General features: G+C 39.4%; 1 protein-coding gene and 1 long non-coding RNA gene across 10 annotated transcripts in view; both read left to right on the top strand.

Annotated features, from left to right (window-relative positions):
- LOC102937775 (collagen alpha-1(XXI) chain) overlaps positions 1 to 3298 on the top strand; it is a 193904-nt gene extending 190606 nt beyond the window's left edge. For all 6 annotated transcript variants that reach the window (XM_037894224.2, XM_043542389.1, XM_043542388.1 and 3 more), the window contains 2 exons: positions 637 to 714; positions 1680 to 3298. In XM_037894224.2, coding sequence (XP_037750152.1) covers positions 637 to 714; positions 1680 to 1867 — 266 coding nt within the window. In that variant the 3' untranslated portion in view covers positions 1868 to 3298. The remainder of the gene's footprint in view (positions 1 to 636; positions 715 to 1679) is intronic.
- Positions 3299 to 14804: 11506 nt separating this feature from the next.
- LOC122464962 overlaps positions 14805 to 22525 on the top strand; it is a 60619-nt gene continuing 52898 nt past the window's right edge. Inside the window, exons 1-2 of one of the 4 annotated variants that reach the window (XR_006289431.1) lie at positions 14871 to 14910; positions 15774 to 15813. This is a non-coding gene — a long non-coding RNA (uncharacterized LOC122464962). Of the gene's footprint in view, positions 14911 to 15773; positions 15814 to 22525 lie in introns of all 4 variants that reach the window. The other 3 variants (XR_006289428.1, XR_006289430.1, XR_006289429.1) reach the window with 3 other exon arrangements.

Here is a 22525-nt window from a genome sequence, read left to right as displayed (position 1 = left end):
AAGCAGGATGCCAACTGTAGATCAATGAACATTTTGAAAATCCTCTGACATTTTTGTCTCTGACCCAGAAAACCAGATTAATTTCGGAGCACATTGAAGTTTTGTCTTCAGCAGTTAGATACTTTTATATCCATTAATACTGATTAGTCTTCTTGGCTACTCAGCAAAGGGTGAAAAAAGGTGGCAATCTTTTTCACCGAAGAAACTGAACACATTAGGCCATAGGCTGACACGTGTAAGCACTGAATTTGGCTTGGTATCTCTTGTTTGAGAGAGATTTTAATTTCTGACGTAAATTTTGAAAGATCACCTGTATATTTTCTGTTTCAACTAGAGACCATGTTCAAAGCATCAAATCCTTTTTTTCATGTGACCTATTCAAAATGCCACCAGTGAAAGGCAAGCCAGAATTAGCCTTCACCATCAATCCTGCCTATTATCTACACCCCTCCACCCCCACACTCCCCTTCAACAGAAATTACTTGCCATTAGTTCTTAAATTGAAATTAGGCTGATAAATAAGGCAATTACACTGTTTACCATTGAACAATCACTCATCCAGCTCACCCCTTTTTCAATGTCTCAAACAAAAACAATGCTTAGTGTGCATGTGTGTGTGTGTTTGGTATCCTACAGGGCCACCAGGAAAAAATGGAGAAAAGGGCAGCCAAGGAACTGGGGTTTCTGGAATACAAGGCCCCCCTGGCCCTCCAGGTATGGCCTGAGTTAGCCATGTAGATTTCATTACGTGTTAATTATTTTTAAAATGTTGGTTACTAAAATTAACCTGATTGGATTAATCTTAAGTAGTTATATTTTACACAGTGTAAATAGTATTCCTTTTATGCTGGTTGCTAGGTAGGAAAACACTCTGGGTATGTGTGTTTTTATTGCTTTTCATTTGAAGCAGAATATATTATTTACTATAGGGTAGGTATTTATAGATATAAGTGACTCAAATTCCTATTCCTTGGTAGACTGAGATTTAAAATTAGCAAAATTCACTTGTGTAGTGAAGGAAGAAATAAAACGCAACAGGTCAGATTTTCAGAAATGTTAAGAACCCACAAACCTAATTGCCACCTATAGGAGCTGCAGAGGCTCTGAAAATCCAGGTTGATATATTCATGAAATCACACAGCAATTTCTTTTTAAAGGAAAGCTGTTTTTTTGAACAATAGTATGCTCTGTCAAAATATAAAATTGATCCTTTGGAGGAGATGATAGGGCCTGATCCAAAGCCAATTAAGTCAATGGAAAGGTGCCTATGGACTTTGGTTCTGGCCCACAGTGAGCTGGACTATATGATAAAGTAACAATACACCAAAGCCAATTTTTAAAAGTTTCTTTTAAAATAGCTTTTAATTTTGATTTGATTTTCAATCTATTCTGCTATTCATCTTGATTGTTTGTTTGTAAATCTTGATGTTCAGTAGATGACATAGGTAATATGATTATTTGTAACAAACATTTAATTCATGGTATATAAACTCTAGTGCCAAAGAAGTCCTTTCTTCTGAAAGTGAAGTTTTGTTCTGCTTAGTACAGAAACAGGAGCCAGATGCAAAATTCTGAACTTCCTCAAAGTTCTGGGATGTTTGAATCCAGTATTCAACTTGGACCCATCTCTAACAGTATATATACAGCAAAGTCTAACTTCTTGTTGTATATATGTCAAGGTCCTGAAGGTCCACCTGGAATGAGTAAAGAGGGACGTCCTGGAGAATCTGGGCAGCCTGGTAAAGATGGAGATCGTGGAAATCCTGGAATTCAAGGACAACCTGGACCCCCAGGAATTTGTGATCCATCGTTATGTTTTAGTGTAATTGTAGGAAGAGATCCATTTAGAAAGGGACCGAACTATTAATTTGCAATGAGTTAGTCCATGAAATAGGTATGGTGCTTGTCTTTTATGGTCTTTCAAGTCTCAGGAAGATGACCAGAAATAATAATCCCTTAAACAGGAACAAAAGTACCTCTGGTTTGGTAAAGCAATAAAGATCACAAAGGTTAGACATTCCATTCAAAAAGAATCTGCATTCATATTGGGCCTTTAGATGCATAACTAGCATTGATTAAATATCAAGGGTTTCCAGAGAGACAGTCAATTTTACCATGAATAAAATTAACCATGACATTTGATTTTTAATATTTAAGTGCCCACTCATACTCCTGCTTCCATGGAAGTCCATTAACATTGCTAGACAACTTCTGTTGACTGTAATGGGAGCAGGATTTGGCGCTAAATGTTTATTGATCAGGTTTTCAATCACTGTGAAATGTTTCACATTTAGCCTACATATACAGTAATTGATTTTGAAAGAAAGTGTCTAGCTGTTACTTCATATGTGTGTGAATTTTATTGGTTTATGTACATTTAATATTTTATAGCTCAAGGCTTTCCATTAGCAAAAGCATGTGTCTGATTTTTACAACATTGAGAAAAATATTTGGCTTTTTTATGCCAGTAATTTCACCCAATCTATCTTCAATTAATTTAGATAAAGGTCAGTGTGAAAGGGAATAGCAATTTGTCTAAGGTCAGGTTGAAATGGAATGCGGCGGAGATTTCACCCCAGAATGACTCATTCTAACTAAAGAAACGAAATGAGTTATAAATTAACTGACATTAAACATTGCATTATTTTAAAAATAAACTTTAATTTGTTTGCAACTACAGTCTACAAAGGTTGAAAATCACAATTTTTTACAACGAAGTTTAACAAACTTAATACATTCAGTAAAATTACAGATCTAGCTCCATCCCCTTTGCTGTGCTCCACAAGGACTGTAGGTGTCAAACATAAACAGGATTACAAGAAGAAAGGTCTTTGTGCTTGCTAACTAACTGCAATGTTTGTTATGTTACTTTGTTTTCCATTTTAAGCAAGACATTTGTATGCTAATTTTCATTGTATGCAACACTAGCAAGAAGTACTTCTTGCATTCTAAGTAAAAAAGCAATTGCACGGTTCCCATTAAAATTTGAGTACATTTTTAAATGAATGCAGAGAATCTTTGTATTGCACTTAACCAAAGCTTTATATGACTTTTTTGATGTGCTGTTTTTCTGTTGTTGTGCTACAAAAATTTGGTAGTAAGCTTGACATTCAAGGTAAAATAAAATTTTGTAGAGGCTTGGTGGTGATGTGATGAATAAATGCAAGAGTTTTTTAATTGTCTGTGCTCTGTGATAGCACAACAGAATATATATTATGCTCCTAGGGTAGGTATTTATACCTGGGGGCTGCTCTCTGATTTGGTATCCTTCCATCTTCTCTAAACAAAACCCAAAACAGAAAACCCTCTAAAAATAAGAACAAATCTGTCTCACTCTACCCCCACCCTGAAATCCCCAAATCCATCTAATCATGTAGAACCTGAATGTCATACCCTTATTCACACTGCGTAGCTGATTACTCCGTGAGCGGTCACACTGACTTAAGTAAGACCAACTGTGGAATTAAGGTACTATTCAGTCTCAGTAAGGGTACCAGAATCTGTCCCATAGAAATGGCATAATTCCATATGTTGTTAAAACCCTAATTTTAGTATTTAAGTGCCTACTTAACATGTCGACTTCCAGGTTTTCTATATTAATATCCTCAAATGCTGGGTTTTTTTCAGTAAAAACAATGAGGAGTCCTTGTGGCACCTTAAAGACCAACACATTTATTTGGGCATAAGCTTTCGTGGGATAAAACCTACTTCATCAGATGCATGGAGTGGAAAATACAGTAAGCAGGTATAAATATACAGCACATGAAAAGATGGGAGTTGCCTTACCAAGTGAGGGGTCAGTGCTAAAGTAATTTTCCCTCTGTTGATATTCACCCCTTCTTGTCAACTGTTGGGAATGGGCCACTTCCACCCTAATTGAATTGGCCTCATTAGCACTGCGCCCCCCCCCCCCCCCTGCACTTGGTAAGGCAACTCCCATTTTTTCATGTGCTGTATATTTATACCTGCTTACTGTATTTTACACTCCATGCATCTGATGAAGTGGGTTATATCCCATGAAAGTTTAGGCCAAAATAAATTTGTTAGTCTCTAAGGTGGCACAAGGACTCCTCGTTGTTTTTACAGATACAGACTAACATGGCTACCACTCTGAAACCTGTCACTATGTTTTTTCAGTTGAGCTCACTTCAATTTGAGATTTTCAGTCACCTGATTAAACAGGAAATAGAATCACTGAAGCCAGAAATGGAAAAGTCCTACTAGATTATATCTTCTCTATCTCCCTGCTAATAATTAAATGTTCCTATTGTTTATTAAGTACTCCCCTCATATGAGGATCCATCTCTTGCAGAGGAATAAACAAAAGCCATTCTAGTAATCTTCTTGAATTATATTAGAATACTTTGAGCGTGCCTACAAAATAGGGGAAAAGGAGAACTAGTTAATATAATTTATATGGACTTCCAAAAAGCCTTCATGTCTCTCACAAAAATATATTAAGCAAACTAAATAGATGTGGAGTGAGAGAGAAAGTATGTCATATTCAGAAACTGGCTAAAAAATAGAGAAGATAAATCATGAACAAATTATCTGTATTCAAGATCGGAAAAGAGTAAATGCGGTGCCCCTAGCTTCCATATTATGTACAGTTTTTAGTACATTTATTAATGATCCAGAAAGGGGAGTGAACAGTAAGATCAAATTCACAGGTGACAAAGTTTATTTAGATTAATCAAGAATAGAGAAAGCTGTGAGGAATTACAGTGGGACTCAACAAAATTAGATGAATAGACAGCAAGATGGCAGGTGAAATCATTGTTGACAAATATAAAGTAATGCACATTGGAAGGAATATTTGAACTACTTATACACAGACTTGGAAGGATTAATTTTTATCAGTATATATCAGTAAATCTCTATTTCACTCTACACACCAACCAACAAAAATATTTCTGTCAATAATCAAATTTTACAGATAGGCAAAGTAAGAAAAACGCTGCTTACTAGAGTTTAATTTAAGGATATTTACTTTGTATTTTTTGACATGTGATGTTGACAATTTGTGTTTTAATGATTATAAAACTAACTTTTTGAATCTGTGTCTTTTTTATTTATATAATTGTCTGACCCATAATTATGCACAACTATGAAAATTTAAATCAATAAACATTAAAAATGCTTAAATATACATAAATATTATCCATCAAAATGATCAAAAATTAAAATCTCCTTCTGCTAAGCCTACTCCATGCATATTGCTGTACCTAAACAAACTATAACCACTGAGGACAAAGACCTTGATGCTATTGTAGAGAGCTCAATGAAAACAACTCAATATTAAAGCACATTCAATAAAGCAAACAAAATGTTAGGATTTTAAAAGAACAAGAGAGAATCATATTTAAAACTTTAAGTCCTACAAATTAATGGAACACACTCAGTTTAAATATTGTGTATTTCAAAGAGAACATAGCAGAAACTCAGGGCATTCAGAGGTGGCTGATGAATATGATTAGAGGCATGGCAAGACATTCTTATGATGAGAGATTGAAAAGATTAGGTTGAGGATGTGAGGGAGTTTCCCAAACCTTAGCCATTCTTTTTAGGTGACAAATCTGAGGACCTGTCCCAGATTGAGGTGTCATTACAGGAGGTTTTGGAACAAACTGATAAACTAAACAGTAATAAGTCACCAGGACCAGATGGTATTCACCCAACAGTTCTGAAGGAACTCAAATGTGAAATTGCAGAACTACTAACTGTAGTCTGTAATCTATCATTTAAATCAACTTCTGTACCAAATGCCTGGAGGATGGCTAATGTGATGCCAATTTTTAAAAAGGGCTCCAGAGGTGACCCCAGCAATTACAGGCCAGTAAGCTTGACCTCAGTACCAGGCAAACTGGTTGAAACTATAGTAAAGAACAAAATTGTCAGACACATAGATGAACATAATTTGTTGGGGAATAATCAACATGGTTTTTGTAAAGGGAAATCATGCCTCACCAATCTACTAGAATTCTTTGAGGGGGTCAACAAGCATGTGGACAAGGGGGATCCAGGGGATCCAGTGTATTTAGATTTTCAGAAAGCCTTTGACAAGGTCCCTTACCAAAGGCTCTTAAGCAAAGTAAGTAGTTATGGGATAAGAGGGAAGGTTCTCTCATGGATTGGTAACTGGTTAAAAGATAGGAAACAAAGGGTATGAATAAATGGTCAGTTTTCAGAATAGAGAGAGGTAAATAGTGGTGTCCCCCAGGGGTATGTACTGGGCCAAATCCTATTTAACATATTCATAAATGATCTGGAAAAAGGAATAAACAGTGAGGTGGCAAAATTTGAAGATGATATAAACTACTCAAGATAATTAAGTCCCAGGCAGACTGTGAAGAGCTACAAAAGGATCTCTCAAAACTAGGTGACTGGGCAACAAAATGGCAGATGAAATTCAATATTCATAAATACGAAGAAATGCACATTGGAAAACATAATCCCAACTATACATAATAAAATGATGGGGTCTAAATTAGCTGTTACCACTCAAGAAAGAGATCTTGGAGTCATTGTGGATAGTTCTCTGAAATCATCCACTCAATGTGCAGCGGCAGTCAAAAAAGTGAACAGATAGGAACCAGAGAAATGTACATTTGGTTTACGACCATGAAAGTAAATACGTTTGAAGTCAAAGCTGGAACTGCAGGTTGCCCACACTCACCTACTTTTGTAGGTTCTCAGGACAGTTTATAATATTACTCTGTATTGTACAGCATAACAGTAAGTTATGGACTATCAGTCCAGAATTACAAGCCTAACACTGATTCTCAATTTTGTACCAGCAGGACGTTCTGAAAACACAAAAACAAGTTATCCAGTATTAATGGCAGCAGCTGCAGAACATAGGATTTCTGGATAGATAATACCAAGTAGAAATAGTTTCAAGATTTTCTCTTCCACCCATTTTATTTTACTATTTCCCTTTGTCACCCAATCTGTTGCATCAAGAGGACCATGCTAGCACTTTTAAAACAAACACACACACACACATTTTCTTTAACTGAATTAAAACTCATATGAACAAGTAAAAATAAAACTATGATTTCTTAACCTCACGTAATAATAGAGACATACTGTGGATGACAACTCCACTATAGTACCTATTAATCTCTATTTTATATCCAGCAGATGGCACTAAAGCAAAATCGTACTGCACTAATTCTACTCAAACTGCACACATTCATCCTAATCAGCTGCAGGGTAGAGTGAGCACTGCTAGATTCAACCATAAACAGGATTACTGTCACTATAATCCCCATGAAAGGCCATCCTGCTACAGCTGCTGCTAATAACTTGCTTAATTGACATTCCCCTTGTAACGGGAAGTAAGCTGGATTGCAAATATGAATTTAAGAGCAATAGGAAACTCTCCAAACTGATCCCAGAAAGATGCACATATACTGGCTGAAAGTAGACCGGGGCTGTCCTTCATGTATGAGCATCTCTTCCCAGAAGAGCCACATTAATGACTTAATGTATTGTGAACAATCAGCAGCCCACGGCTGTATTTTTGGCACCTGATCGTAGGCACAAGAGCCTGTCAGATCAGTTGAAGGAGAGCCTTACAACCACATCTCACAGGTCTATCCAATCCCATCGATTTTAGCAGAGTGGGAAGCTGATCCTCCTTGCTAAATAACAGAGATGGGTGAAATTTTTCAAACAAAATTTTTTTTTAATTATTATTATTTTGCCAAAAAAAAGGAGAGAGAGAGAGCCAGATTTGGCAACTCTGAACCATTTCCTCAATTTGTTTACATTTTTCCAAATGGCTTTGATGAAAAAGCACATACATACAAAATATTAACACAATCAAAATGTTTGGTTTTGATGCTTTCTAAACAAAACCTTTTTATTCAAAATAACTTTCCTTTAATTTTATTTTTTTAATTAAATGATTTAAAAAAAAAACAAGGCTCAAAATCTAAATGAAACATTTCATTTCAGGTCAAACTAAATGTTTTGTTTGACCCAAAGTGATTTTTTTCAGAAAGGACTTGCCAGCAAACTGGAAAATCCATTTTTCACCTGGCACGATTAAATCATTATTTCTCAGCTCTATCAAGAATCAAATTTCCGTTGCATGCCTAGAACCTTGTGTCCAAAACTAATCTGACCTCTTGGATGTCACCTGTCTCATATGATAATTGTGCTTGGTGATCCACACCTGTAGGGTGGGGCCTGAAAGGGCCAAAGAGGAAACAAAAGGATGTCAGGTAGAATTCTATCCGAGTCCAGTGGTTATGACTAGAGCTGGTCAAAAGTTACAGTCTCTATCCCACAGAAAATTCTGATCTTTTGAAATTTTCTCTTGATCAAAAATCAAAATATTAAAATTTTTGGCAGACTGGAAAGCTCAAGAATGTTAAATGCTGAAATACTGAAACATTTCATTTTTGATCTAAATGAAATAACATTTCAGAATCGTATTGTTTCATTTTGTTTTGTCCGTCAATATGCTTCATTTCAATTTGATTATTAATTAGTATTAATCTGTATCTCCCAGAGCCACTATGATACTTCATGGAGTTATAGTTCAGATGCCTCATGTCCCCATTCCCCTCTAAGGACTGGGCTCCCTAGAAAGATAATATCTTTCATGATGCACTCTGGTTATTTCACTACCATGATGCATTGTGCTGGTTCCATCAGAGGAGCAACTATAGTGCATCATAGAAGCTTTAGTCCAGCCAAGAATCATAGAATCATAGAATCATAGAATATCAGGGTTGGAAGGGACCTCAGGACGTCATCTAGTCCAACCCCATGCTCAAAGCAGGACCAATCCCCAACTAAATCATCCGAGCCAGGGCTTTGTCAATCCTGACCTTAAAAACTTCTAAGGAAGGAGATTCTACCACCTCCCTAGGTAACGCATTCCAGTGTTTCACCACCCTCCTAGTGAAAAAGTTTTTCCTAATATCCAACCTAAACCTCCCCCACTGCAACTTGAGACCATTACTCCTTGTCCTGTCCTCTTCTACCACTGAGAATAGTCTAGAACCATCCTCTCTGGAACCACCTCTCAGGTAGTTGAAAGCAGCTATCAAATCCCCCCTCATTCTTCTCTTCCGCAGACTAAACAATCCCAGTTCCCTCAGCCTCTCCTCATAAGTCATGTGTTCCAGACCCCTAATCATTTTTGTTGCCCTTCGCTGGACTCTCTCCAATTTATCTACATCCTTCTTGTAGTGTGGGGCCCAAAACTGGACACAGTACTCCAGATGAGGCCTCACCAATGTCGAATAGAGGGGAACGATCACGTCCCTCGATCTGCTCGCTATGCCCCTACTTATATATCCCAAATGCCATTGGCCTTCTTGGCAACAAGGGCACACTGCTGACTCATATCCAGCTTCTCGTCCACTGTAACCCCTAGGTCCTTTTCCGCAGAACTGCTGCCTAGCCATTCGGTCCCTAGTCTGTAGCTGTGCATTGGGTTCTTCCGTCCTAAGTGCAGGACCCTGCACTTATCCTTATTGAACCTCATCAGGTTTCTTTTGTCCCAATCCTCCAATTTGTCTAGGTCCCTCTGTATCCTATCCCTGCCCTCCAGCGTATCTACCACTCCTCCCAGTTTAGTATCATCCGCAAATTTGCTGAGAGTGCAATCCACACCATCCTCCAGATCGTTTATGAAGATATTGAACAAAACCGGCCCCAGGACCGACCCCTGGGGCACTCCACTTGACACCGGCTGCCAACTAGACATGGAGCCATTGATCACTACCCGTTGAGCCCGACAATCTAGCCAACTTTCTACCCACCTTATAGTGCATTCATCCAGCCCATACTTCTTTAACTTGCTGACAAGAATACTGTGGGAGACCGTGTCAAAAGCTTTGCTAAAGTCAAGAAACAATACATCCACTGCTTTCCCTTCATCCACAGAATCAGTAATCTCATCATAGAAGGTGATTAGATTAGTCAGGCATGACCTTCCCTTGGTGAATCCATGCTGACTGTTCCTGATCACTTTCCTCTCGTGTAAGTGCTTCAGGATTGATTCCTGAAGAAGTCCAGTCCCAACAGGAAAATGAGGCACCATGGTAGCTCAAGTGGACATAGATTAGTGTTGAACTGACCTAAAACAAAATCTTTCAATTTAGTTCGACCAGATCTGAAACAAAATATAACATTTTGATTTTCCCAGTGTAACTGGCATTTCCTTCTTAGCCTGATCATCTTTAAACATGGAGCATGGGCTAGTATTTAAGCATAGGACTGGAATAGAATCATAGAATATTAGGGTTGGAAGAGACCTCAGGAGGTCATCTAGTCCAACCCCCTGCTCAAAGCAGGACCAACACCAACTAAATCATCCCAGCCAGGGCTTTGTCAGGCCAGGCCTTAAAAACCTCTAGGGATAGAGATTCCACCACCTCCCTAGGTAACCTATTCCAGTGCTTCACCACCCTCCTAGTGAAATAGTGTGTCCTAATATCCAACCTAGACCTCCCCCATTGCAACTTGAGACCATTGCTTCTTGTTCTGTCATCTGCCACCACTGAGAACGGCCAAGCTCCAACCTCTTTGGAACCCCCCGTCAGGTAGCTGAAGGCTGCTATCATATCCCTCCCACTCTTCTGTAGACTAAATAAGCCCATTTCCCTCAGCCTCTCCTCATAAATCATGTGCCCCAGCCCCCTAATATTTTTGTTGCCCTCCGCTGGAGTCTCTCCAATTTGTCCACATCCCTTCTATAGTGGGGGGATCAAAACTGGACACAATACTCCAGGTGTCGCCTCACCAGTGCTAAATAGAGGGGACTAATCACTTTCCTCAAGCTGCTGGCAATGCTCCTACTAATACAGCTCAATATGCTGTTGGCTTTCTTGGCAACAAGGGCACACTGCTGACTCATATCCAGCTTCTCATCCACTGTAATCCCCAGTCCTTTTCTGCAGAACTGCTGCTTAGCCAGTTTGTCCCCAGCCTGTAGCAGTGCATGGGATTCTTCCTTCCTAAGTGCAGGACTCTGCACTTGTCGTTGTTGAACCTCATCAGATTTCTTTTGGCCCAATCCTCCAATTTGTTTAGGTCACTCTGGACCCTATCCCTACTCTCCGTTGTATCTACCTCTCCCCCCAGCTTACTGTCATCCGCGCACTTGCTGAGGGTGCAATTAATCCCATCATCCAGTTCACTAATAAAGATGAACAAAACTGGCCCCAGGACCGACCCGATCTCACTTCTGTTCTTAGCACTGCCACTAACTGGCTGTGCGACAATGGCAAAAATTTAGGGTTTGATCCAATGTCCATTGAGGTGAGTGGAAAGACTACATTTGACTTCAATAGATTTTGGATCAGGTCTTTCAACTATTTCTGACTCAGTTCCTCTGCCTGTAAAATGGGGATAATAAAACATACTCACCTGACTAGGGTGTTGGGAGGATTAATCCATTAATAGTTTGAACTATTCAAATATAAGGTTGGAGAAGTGAAACGTATTATAGCTATGTTATTTATTATTGAAAACATAATGCTGAGTTTAGCCCTCTGTGCCCCTGAGAAGTCATTCTAGGAAAGTTGGAAGTAGATACATATGGACTGGTGTCATAAGTAAAAGGCCAGATGTCATAGTTGGCTTCCACATGTGAAGTATTTACTTGGCATATATGTAGTTCACAACTCTCAAATTGCTTAACTGGCAGACACCAGTCTCCCAATAAAAAAAACCCTCAGAGTATGGACGTTGCACTAACCGTCAAGATAGCATAGTCCTGCTACCGTTGGACTTCATTTTGTGAGAGGTTGATTGTTATTCTCTGCTCCAGAAAAAGACAGCGTGAGCTGAGGGTGAGCAGTCACTCACAGGAGGGACTGAGCTCCCTCAGCTCAGCACAGGTTGGACTCCTGGTGAGTGGCATATGATGAGAGATTTCACTACCTACGTCCCGGATGCAATAGGATAAAACTTTCAACTAGTGTGACCACCTCTCTGACAGGTTTGGCTGTATCCTTTGCCAGTTTCATTTTTATATCAGGTACTCATACGTAGCTTTTAAGTAAACCCCAAGAAAGAGAGGGGATCTTTATATCCAGTATAGAAAACATGAAGGATGAACCTGAATGCATGTCAAGAATTTATATTAGATGGGCACAATAATCCAGATCAGAAGCTGTTGCTGGGGAGGAGAGTTAGAGCCTGATCAAAATCCACTGAAATCAGTGGAAAGACTCTCATTGACTTAAATGGGGTTTGAATCATCAGGCCTTTATTTAACAAAGTCCACATGAGGGTCCTGATCCAGCAAAACACTTACTCACATGATGACTTCAAAGGGACTGCTTGTGCTTAAAGTTAAGCATGAGCTTCAGTGCTTTGCTGGATCAGAACCTAGAATCAGACATGAAAAGGACTTCTTTAGTTTCATAATGCTCTTTCAGTAACACTTTGTACTTCATTTTGAGTCTATCTAGATGTTCCGTGGATAGAAAAAGTTAAATATACTCTAGAAAATATTCACTTTAAAAAGTATTTACTGCCCATTTTCCAATGTACTGGAATCCTGCTTCTATGGCATTCTTTCAATCATTTGACATATTATAAGGTAACCAAAATAGTTTCACAAATACTATTACAATACATAAGGGTGTGTTGATGAATCAATAACAACTTGAATTAACAGGAAAAACGCATTAGAAATGGGATTTTCCTCTGTCAACAGGCACAGCATAAAAGTTAACTAGTTGTTCCCTGCAAATTTACCAGTTGCTGAACTGTTGTTGTGCAATTCTTTATCTTCTCTTTTCTTTTGAGTTTTTTTTCCGGATATTTACTGTATTTGTATTTAGTGCTTTTTATTAAAAACAAAAACAAAAACACCCCACATTTTTGGTGATGTGCCAGTATATTCTATCACTCCAACTTTTTTTTTCTTTTTTACTTTCTTCCTTTCTTTCTTCTTGGATGGCAAAAAAATGCCTAATGTCAGAAGATACTGTCACAGAAATTGGTTGCTTGGCAAACTCTCAGACAGTTATGTGAGCAGCTTTGTTGTCTGCCATGTGATTATTGTACTCTCTGTGTACTCAGACTTGGTTGTCTCACAGTTTTTGACATCATCTCCTTTTGCAACCAGTGAAAGTACATACTATGCTTCCAGCTGAAGAATGATAGCTGAGACTCCTTCGTAAGATTTAACCTTGAAACTTTCATGGCATAATCTATCCATATTGTTTGTCAAAAATATTTGCCTTAACTCATAAATTCCATTCTGTGTTCCATTTGTTTTTTTCAGTTTGTCCTTTGTGAAGCATGAAGGAAGTGACCTGCAATGACATGTCAGAATTGCATATTGTATATTGTACAAAAATGGAAAATGACTAGAAATCATGTTTTGGCCAACAGACTTTTTTTAAGTGTTGGAAAAAAATACAATGCTAGCTGAGGAGATTAAGGAACTAGAGGGCCCTGATACAGTTAGGGGCTTGATTCCTCAAACCACCACAAATGGGAATGCTTCATCAAGCTTCAAAGATAAAAGAGAAAGATACTGAAGAAAAAAATATAAGAAGATATAAGGTGACCTGTATATACTGTAAAGGAAGAGAAGATGGTCATAGCGCTTCACTTCGTATATCAACTCTAGTGTGGCACACATTTTGTTTCATGTTTTTTGTCCATAAATGCAGAGCCATACATTTGTGAAGGGAATAATTAACCCCTTGGCACCAGGAGTTGGGCCTCCCAAATGGCAACTGCAAATGAAAACTGTCTCAGAGCTGACTGCTGGGAAATCTTGGCATCCAGGAGTAAGGTCTGGACTACAGTGCAAGAAATCACAACAACTGTCCAAGCCTAGTATTATCTAATTTCTACATTGGAAACTGGCAAGAAATACTAACTCCCAAATGGGGTTTGTTTTATAAAAGTTGAAAAAGAAATTGTATATATTCAGTAAGTGCTTTCATAGTACTTCTCAGAAAAAAACAACAACAAAAAACGAAGACCAAAACATAGTCCTGGTTCTGTGATTATGATCCCCTAGAACTTGCTTTAAATATATATAAAATACACTGAATCAGGGAACTCTTTTAATTTGCTTTTCAGTGTTTTAGGAGGAAGGGGCTGAACTGACTTTTACAAGAAACTTTCCTTTGCCCTTTGTGGGCAAAACTGAAAGTGTGCTTAAGGAATCCAGTAGATAGCAGCTTATCCAATGGCAGCTGGGAATTCCTTCCCCAAACACACAGATCCACAACATTGGATATTGCATTTATACTCCAGATAGTCACCAAAACACAATACTTCAACTCATAAAATCCAAGTGCACAAGCTACTATGTATTAGACCCTATTGGTCGTCGCTCAAAGTACTGAGTTATAAAGTCAAAACCCAGTTACAAACTCTATTATCAATTTGCCTTTAAGGACTTTGGGGGATTTTATATACACTGACAAAAACACTAAGCCTTAAGAAAAAAATCCTCAGAATAATTCGCTAATGACACATTGGGTAACATAGGACTGGTTAGGACGTTGATAGAACTACATTATCCCATGTTGAATCACAACTCACTTTAATAATGGCCTGATTTAAGGGTGGGTGCTAAACAGATATTTGATGATCAGGCAGCAAGTTTGGAGACAAATTTGATAATGATGATAGGGGCTTTTGGTGGCTCCTGGAGGTCACACTGCAGGCTTTACCATGCTCACCCCAGTGGTGTCCCTAAGAGGAGCTCCTGCCAACCCTGCAAATGCCATGAAGCCTGAGGGGTTAATTTCCAGCCAGGATTTTGTGGCAGATCAAGAATGCACTGCCAGCTGGGAGCTGATTTAGCACACTTGAGCCAATTTAGAAGGGCATTATGCAGTAAGAAAAGAGAGGTGGAGGTTGGTGGGTCGTGCTGACTAGATACTAGAGTAAGGAACTCTGTAGAAACAGGTGAGTTTGGGGTTTTTCCCCTTTTCTATTAAGGCAACTACATGGGAAGAATCAACCTGGAGACTTTTGCCAAATTTGTATTTAGTATTCTGATTTAGTAGCAGAACCTTTCCAATAAAACACTACAGAATGTGGAGAGAGTGGTTCCAACCATGAGCCTGCAGTGAACTTTCATATCTGTTGTTCTACCCCAAGCCTCTTGGCAGACCCATATATCTTCTGACCATGTGGAAAAATGAATATCTGGTTGCAGTCTTTTTTGCAAACCAGCGTATGAGACTACAATGGGTTATAATATTGTGGGTGGAGTTGATGCCAGTGTATAAAAGAAATCAGAGTGGTGTTAGTTACCATAGGTAAAAAAAATTTTGATTTTGTTATTTATGGCTTTTATTAAGCATATTTCAAATCATTACCATTAAGATCTGCCCCCTGCTTTGACTCTGTAGCACTTGGAATGCATTAGGGGAAAACATGCATGAAATGTTTTTATAATTATAATTTAAGGCTTCTTCAAAGGACTTTAAAAGACTTCTAAAATACTGTGCTAACTTCCCATGGAAGAGTCAAGTAAGTGGTGAAAATACCAGGTGACTACAGTCACTTCTAATATGAGATTAGACAAAAGTTATAGCTCTATGGACTCTTCCATGTGGTATGTTACATGATCTACTGTAAGAAATCATTTGTTAGTCAAATAAAATAAGCTGTTCAAGTGGAATTCATGAATAGAAAGAATCTAGGTGCATAGAACAATTTATTTTTGCTATGAATTCTATGGTCAGCTCAGTTTTTAGATGAGAAAGTTAAGCAGGTATGACACTTTCAGAGTTAAACTGTAACATAGATATGTCCCTTTTTAGATAATTGTTCCTGGGAGCAATCATATATATCTTGAGGCTGGTCAGAAAAGAGACTTCAACAAAAGTGTTTATTAATGTAATTGAAAGAAGCAGAATACTTTGGTATCTAGAATACTCAAAGTTACAAAGGGTATTTCTGTTCAGCCTTCAGGTAACCCATACAGATCCCTTACTAGAAGAGTGGTTGCCATTAAAAAAGCAGCATTGCCCACAGTTAGTCCATAGAGGTATCTGAGCACTTATGGGACCAGGAAATAATGGTGGCAGCATTAAGAATTAAGACTTACATTATTCACTATTTAAAGTAATTCAGTATTTTCTATGAGACTACTCATAAGCTTATAATTTTCTTACCAGCTTTGTATCCATGAACTTCCTTTTTTTATGTTAGCAACTCCTTTGCAATATCAATTTTTAAAACTGAAACTAGGTGGACTGCTGTTTCAAGAATAAACTAATCTACCAAAGATAAATCAAACCCAGCCTGGAAGAGCTTAGCCTAACTCGAAAGCTTGTCTCTCTCACCAACAGAAGTTGGTCCAGTAAAAAATATTATCTCATGCACCTTGTCTCTCAAAGATAAATCAAGATAGTCCAAACAGCTGAACTCAAGTTAACATTACAGCCGTTTTAGTTTAAATAGAAATTTGTCTAAAACTTAGCCAAGAACAATGCAGGGCTTAGACTTGACTTCAGTCTAATTGTTTCACTGGGGGACTAATTGTGAAATTTATTTTATTTTAGACATGCTGCACGGCTTAGGTTGCCATTCGCTTTGTAACAGTGCACCAATACTCTCCTTCACCTAGCTTCAACTCTTTTAAAATGAATAGATGTATAAATTCTTCCAACTTGCATTGTACCTTGTTACTTTGTTTGTTCTCACCTATCTCTGCTGGCTTAGTATTTAATGTTTGGTTGATGACAATAAGCTAGTCCTAATCAACGCATTAAATGTCAAAGGGGATTCCAACCCATTCTTAACTAGGGCTGGGCTGCAAATGGTTTTCCTGTCCCACAAAATTAATAGTGATTTCAAAAAACTATCCTGTTTGGCATCAGGACAAACCTGAGACCTTTCAAAGATCTTGAAATAAAGAGACTGCCAGAATAGCCAATAGCCATAAGGTAAAGGCACGCACCCAGGACATGGACTACTTAGATTCAAGTCCCTGGTCCCTCTCTTGACCAAAATCCCATTCTGGACCTGAAAATTTCCCGATAGAAGTTTAGTCAAAACTGACCTTTCCTCAAACAAACATCAGTTTCAACAAAATGGCATGTTTCATTGAAAAAGTGTCATCAAAAAATTCCTGACCATCTCTATTCAAAATCCAGTGTTGCCAGCAGCAATCCTGGTAGGGAAACTGTGTGCTCTATCTCAGGGGCTAATGTATGCTGAAAATTTTTTTTTTGTCTTTCCTGCTCGGTCCTTCAATTCTGTCTCCTTCCTTCCCTCCCAAAGTAAAATAAATTAGTCACCCATACACATAAAATACAATTGTATTTCTCTTTCATCCAAATCTAGCTTTGGGCTGTTATCAATAAGGTAAATGATCTTTCATTTTCTGGCATTGTTCTGTTACCACCAACCCTCCTGTAACAGCATGAGATGGATTTGGGTATGTAACACAGAAGAGTGAAGGAAGGTTCTTCTTGCTTGGGAGGGAAGTGGTGGTGGTGTTTCTGTGTGGTGGGGGGGTGGGGAAGAGGGGGTGTTTTCCATATCTCTACTGGGTGGACTGTCTGTTTCGTTCAGTTTCCAGCAGCATTGGGGATGTTAGTATGACATGATAAAGGTATAAAAACCATCTTTCAAGCAAATGTAAACAAAGCTTACATCTTGTTTTTTGCAATAGACTTCAAGACCTGATGTAACATCTAGTCTTTTGTATAAAACAGACCATAGAAGTTCGTTTAGATTCATAGATACTAAGGTCAGAAGGGACCATTATGATCATCTAGTCTGACCTCCTGCACAACGCAGGCCACAGAATCTCACCCACCCACTCCTGAAAAAACCTTACCTATGTCTCTGAGCTATTGAAGTCCTCAAATCGTGGTTTAAAGACTTCAAGGAGCAGAGAATCCTCCAGCAAGTGACCTGTGCCCCATGCTACAGAGGAAGGTGAAAAACCTCCAGGGCCTCTTCCAATCTGCTCATTGAAGGTCTTTTTTTTTCCCTCAAGGCTTGTTTGCATCTTGTCAGACACTGTCCATTTTTTGTTTTGTTTTTTTACTAAAATAAACACTACTTTTATTTTTCTCTCTTCATATCACAAAGATACTACTTTTTGTTTTAATTCTGCCTCTTTGAGATCTTTCCTCATTACTTATTTTTTACATCCTCATTTTTCTTCTCTTCCTTTTTTTTTAAGCTTCTGCATTCTCTGTGCTACATTTCTTTTCCTTTCTGTATTCCTCCTTCCAATGCAGTAGTTGGTGAATTTATATAATGCCCATTAACATACTATTTGAGAACCTCTCCTCAGAGCTGGCAGGCAGGGAAGTGTTATTACCACTGTCCCCATATTACAGAGGGGGAATGGAAGTACAGACTGACTAATCCTAAATCACACCTTGTGTTCAACCTGGATTTTCTGAATCCCAGGCTGCTATTGTAATCACTGGACCATCCTCGCTCTCTCTTCTCCACTTCCTGTCTCCTGGTCTTCACATATGTCACCACTCAGCATACCACATAGGAGAGCTGGGAGTTGGTGGGTAATGGGAGGGGGAGTAGACAACCACTAGAGGTGATGGGAGGGGGCTCCGTTTGCTTCAGTGGCATGATACTGACTTGCAGCAACTAGGAGTTTTTCAGTGTCTCTGCCTCTTTGAGAATCTTAACAGTGTTCTTTGTATCAAATATTCAAAATGGCATGGATAAAACACTATATTTGTTTTGCTACTCTTCACTAGAGGTGCCTTTGGTTTACTAGATGGTTCAGTGGAGGAATGATAGAGATTATGAATGGAGGTGTATTCTCAGTAGTAAAGCTGGCAGGAGAAGGGATAATTCAGGATTCAGCTGAGCAGGGATATAATGAGGAGGCAGCAGAAAAGGAAGCGTGTACTCTTTCTCCTTCTGTCTAGTCAGGAAGTGCCTACATCCAGAAGAACAAAGGAAATGGCATATGGACCCTATTGGTTACCAGGGACTTTCTGAATTAACATCACTTGGGACTTTTGCCCTACAATCACGGTAACCTATCCTTAGCTGCTGTCTTGCTCTTTTTTGTGGGGAGAGGGAGAAGGAAAATAAGGTTGCAGAAACCCCAACATGTTGGCCATGGTGCATAAATTATGAACAAAAATGTGGGAAAAGTGGAAGGACACAGTAGTTTTGATTGATGTGCCCTTTTGCTCCTCTCCTATTGCCCATGGTATGTTCCAGGTCACACAGATACAGAGATGTGCCCAGGTGTGTAGTGTACTAAACAAGACCTGGATTTGGGGGCATGTGGAGGGATGGTTTGGAGGCTTCATTTTCTGCAGAGCAATAGTGTGGCCCTGGGGGAAGTAGGTTCTGTGAGAAAGGGTAGATGCTTTTGATCAGGAAACTGGAGGCCATTAAAGGAAGAGATGCAGAGAATCCTAGGGCATGGAGAGGGGGGACAGCAGATTAAAGAAACCACAGAAGAGAACACAGAATGGAGTTGCCTTTTATTAACATCAAAATCTTTAAAACTTTACATTTTCTAAATGCAAGTTGAAAGTCTGGCTCCATTGAAATCAGAGTTTTGCCATAGACTTCAATGGGACCAAAATATCACCCACAAAACTTCTAGCCCTTAAAGGTGTTACTGTGGATGAAAGCATCTCCCAACTCCTGTCCATTCTCCTCCAAAGACCAGTAGCCCTGTGTACAGCTCAGGTATAACTGCCGTCCCAATATATAAACCTCCTGTGGACTAGTTAACAACTGCAAGGGGGGTAGCCTCGCATTGGTGGGCCTCATAACATTTGCTAGAGGATAGGGTTGCCAACTTTCTGGTTGCAGAAAATGCAACACTTTTGCCCTGCCCCTACCCTGCCCTGCCCTGCCCTGCCCCTTTCCTGAGGCCCTGCCCCCACTCACTCCATCCCCCCTCCCTCCGTCGCTTGCTCTCCCCCATTCTCGCTCACTTGCTCATTTTCACCAGACTGGGACAGTGGGTTGGGGTGTGGGAGGGGGTGAGGGTTCTAACTGGGGATGAGGGGTTTGGGTTGTGGGAGGGGGCTCAAGGCTGGGGTAGGGGGTTGGTGTGTGGGGGCAGTGAGGGCTCTAGCTGGGGGGTGCGGGCTCTGGGGTGGGGCCAGAAATGAGGGGCTCAGGGTGTGGGGGAAGGAGACATCTGGATCCCTTAACTAATTTTCTCTGGATCTTTAACTTCTTTAAAAAATGTTAAGTATAGAACTTCTTCTAGTATTTTTGGGGGGCAATTGGGACTCCACTGAAACCTACTTCCAGACTGAACTTATTTTTAATAAGTCTTTGGGAATCTAATCCTAAAAAGCATTGATCTCTGGATAATGCACTCTCTCTAATATTGTATTGATTAACTTTATTGCTTGTGTGTCATCCTTATTCTCAACATTAAAAGATTAATTTATAAAGTTGAACAAAGTGAGGAAGTCCTGGCTGTGAAATTGGTAGACTACCCTGAGTAAAACAACACAGGACAGTTAATTAAATCAAATACTAAAATGCCTGTAGGAGAGAAGTTTTATGATCATCCTAAAAAATGATCCAAGTGAATATCTCATATACCCTATACATGATTTAGGATGGTGTAAGTATCTGTCCCATATAGTTTATGCAGTATGTCATACAGCGTGTGCTGTTACTCCAAGTGCCACCAACCTCACGCAGGCAAAAGGAGTATTAATCTTGTTTTAATTATTCCCAGAATGCTATAAAAAGGTTTTTTTATCAACATGTCTGTTTTACTCCAGCTGTTGTGCCAGTATGTCAAGTAAAGAAACAGAGCTTGGAAGAAGTTAAACTTCAATTTCCAGAAAAAATATTTGGATTCTGTACAACTTCATATATACACATAACAAAATGTTCCTGCATATAAATGTTTAAAACAAATGTTTAAACACTTTAACAGATAAAATGCCCAGATTTAAAGTGTTCACAAATTAAAATGTATTTTGCATAATTTGATCATGGAAATTATCTCATGGCTATGGTTGATGTTCCAGCATGCCAGTGAATATCAGAAATCTGCTTTGTAGTGCTGTATTATCGAAGAAAAGCTACTTGCTTCTGCACCCCAGATTCAAATAATAAACTCATCTGCTTTTTCCCTTGTACAGGACCTGTTTCTCATCAAACATTGATCAAAAGAGAAAATAACAAGCCCATATTTTCCTATATTGGTTTTTGAGTCAGTGGCTCTTTGGACTCCACCTTGAGCCCCTCACTTGGAACTTATTTCAACTTGGAACTTCAATAAGGGGTTGCCTATTTTCATGTCTGCATTACTAAACTTTCTCTTACTTGATTTTTCTTTGTTTACTCCTTTTTGTAGTTCCTCTGCATACATCCACTTGGACTCCATTAAGCTCTCTTACACTTCAGTGGTCCAAATTCAGATTTGATGTGTTGTGGGTATGCAAGTATAAATTATCCGGTGATGAGTGGGTGGAAGCCTAGAGGCAATCTACACATGAAGGTTAGAGGATTGGGGAAGAAAATAGAAATTAAGACAATTTTAAGCCTTTCTGATCACTTTCTGAGAGGCGTTTGGATGAGATTTTTATGTAACTATGTGCATAGTACCAAAAAATGAAACCACTAGGTCAGCATATTTATGGCTAGTTTAACTCAGGGCAATAGATTCCTATTAGGGAAAATGAGCTGTATTGTGTTTGAGCAGATGAATGGAAGGTGAGGACATAGGCTCGGGATTGTGCAACGTATTTCTGACACTGGCTTCTTCTGTGTCCTGGTTAATTTTGTGGTGGCTGAATTTAGACTAACATACAGAAAAGACATATCACTTTAAAAAATAATTGTGTTCTCCTCTTTATTTGACTTGGCCTTGTGTTTTGTTAGAACACATGGATGGTTTCCTGATTGTCTGCACCAGGTTACAAGGGGCAATGAGTATACTTCCTTCCCTCAGTTGGAGTGGGCCATATTTTAATGTCAGATCATGCCAAGAAAGAGTTAATCTGCCTCTGTGGTTTGTTACCAGATGTCCACAGGGGCCTTTACTTTTGGGTGTCCAAGTCTAGAAACCTAGCTATGAACATATACAACCCCAGGGGAAGTCAGTGAGATTGGTCAATGCAAGTATTTAGATCTGGGAAGGACAAACCTTTTGGCCCGAGGGCCACATCTGATAATAGAAATTGTATGGCGGGCCATGAATGCTCACAAAACTGGGGTTCGGGTGCGGGAGGGGGTGAGGGCTCTGGTTGGGGGTGCATGCTCCAGGGTGGGGCCAGAAATGAGGAGTTCAGGGTGTGGGAGGGGGCTCCAGGCTGGGGCGGGGAAGCATGGTCGGGGGGCTGAGGGCTCTGGCTGGGGGTGTGGGCTCTGGGGTGGGGCTGGCGAAGAGGAGTTTGGGGTCTAGGAGGATGCTCTGGGCTGGGACTGAGGGGTTTGGAGGGCGGGAGGGGAATTAGGGTTGTGGCAGGGGGTTGGGGCATGGGGAGAGGCTCAGGGTGCAGGCTCTGAGCGGCGTTTATCTCAAGCAGCTCTTGGAAGCAGCGTCATGTTCCTTCTCTGGCTCCTACACAGAGGCATGGCTAGGCAG

Source organism: Chelonia mydas, chromosome 3 (assembly GCF_015237465.2).
Source record: "Chelonia mydas isolate rCheMyd1 chromosome 3, rCheMyd1.pri.v2, whole genome shotgun sequence".
Lineage (NCBI taxonomy): Eukaryota > Metazoa > Chordata > Testudines > Cheloniidae > Chelonia > Chelonia mydas.
Note: the sequence above shows the minus strand (reverse complement) of the source record. Positions and strands in the feature narration are given on the sequence as shown.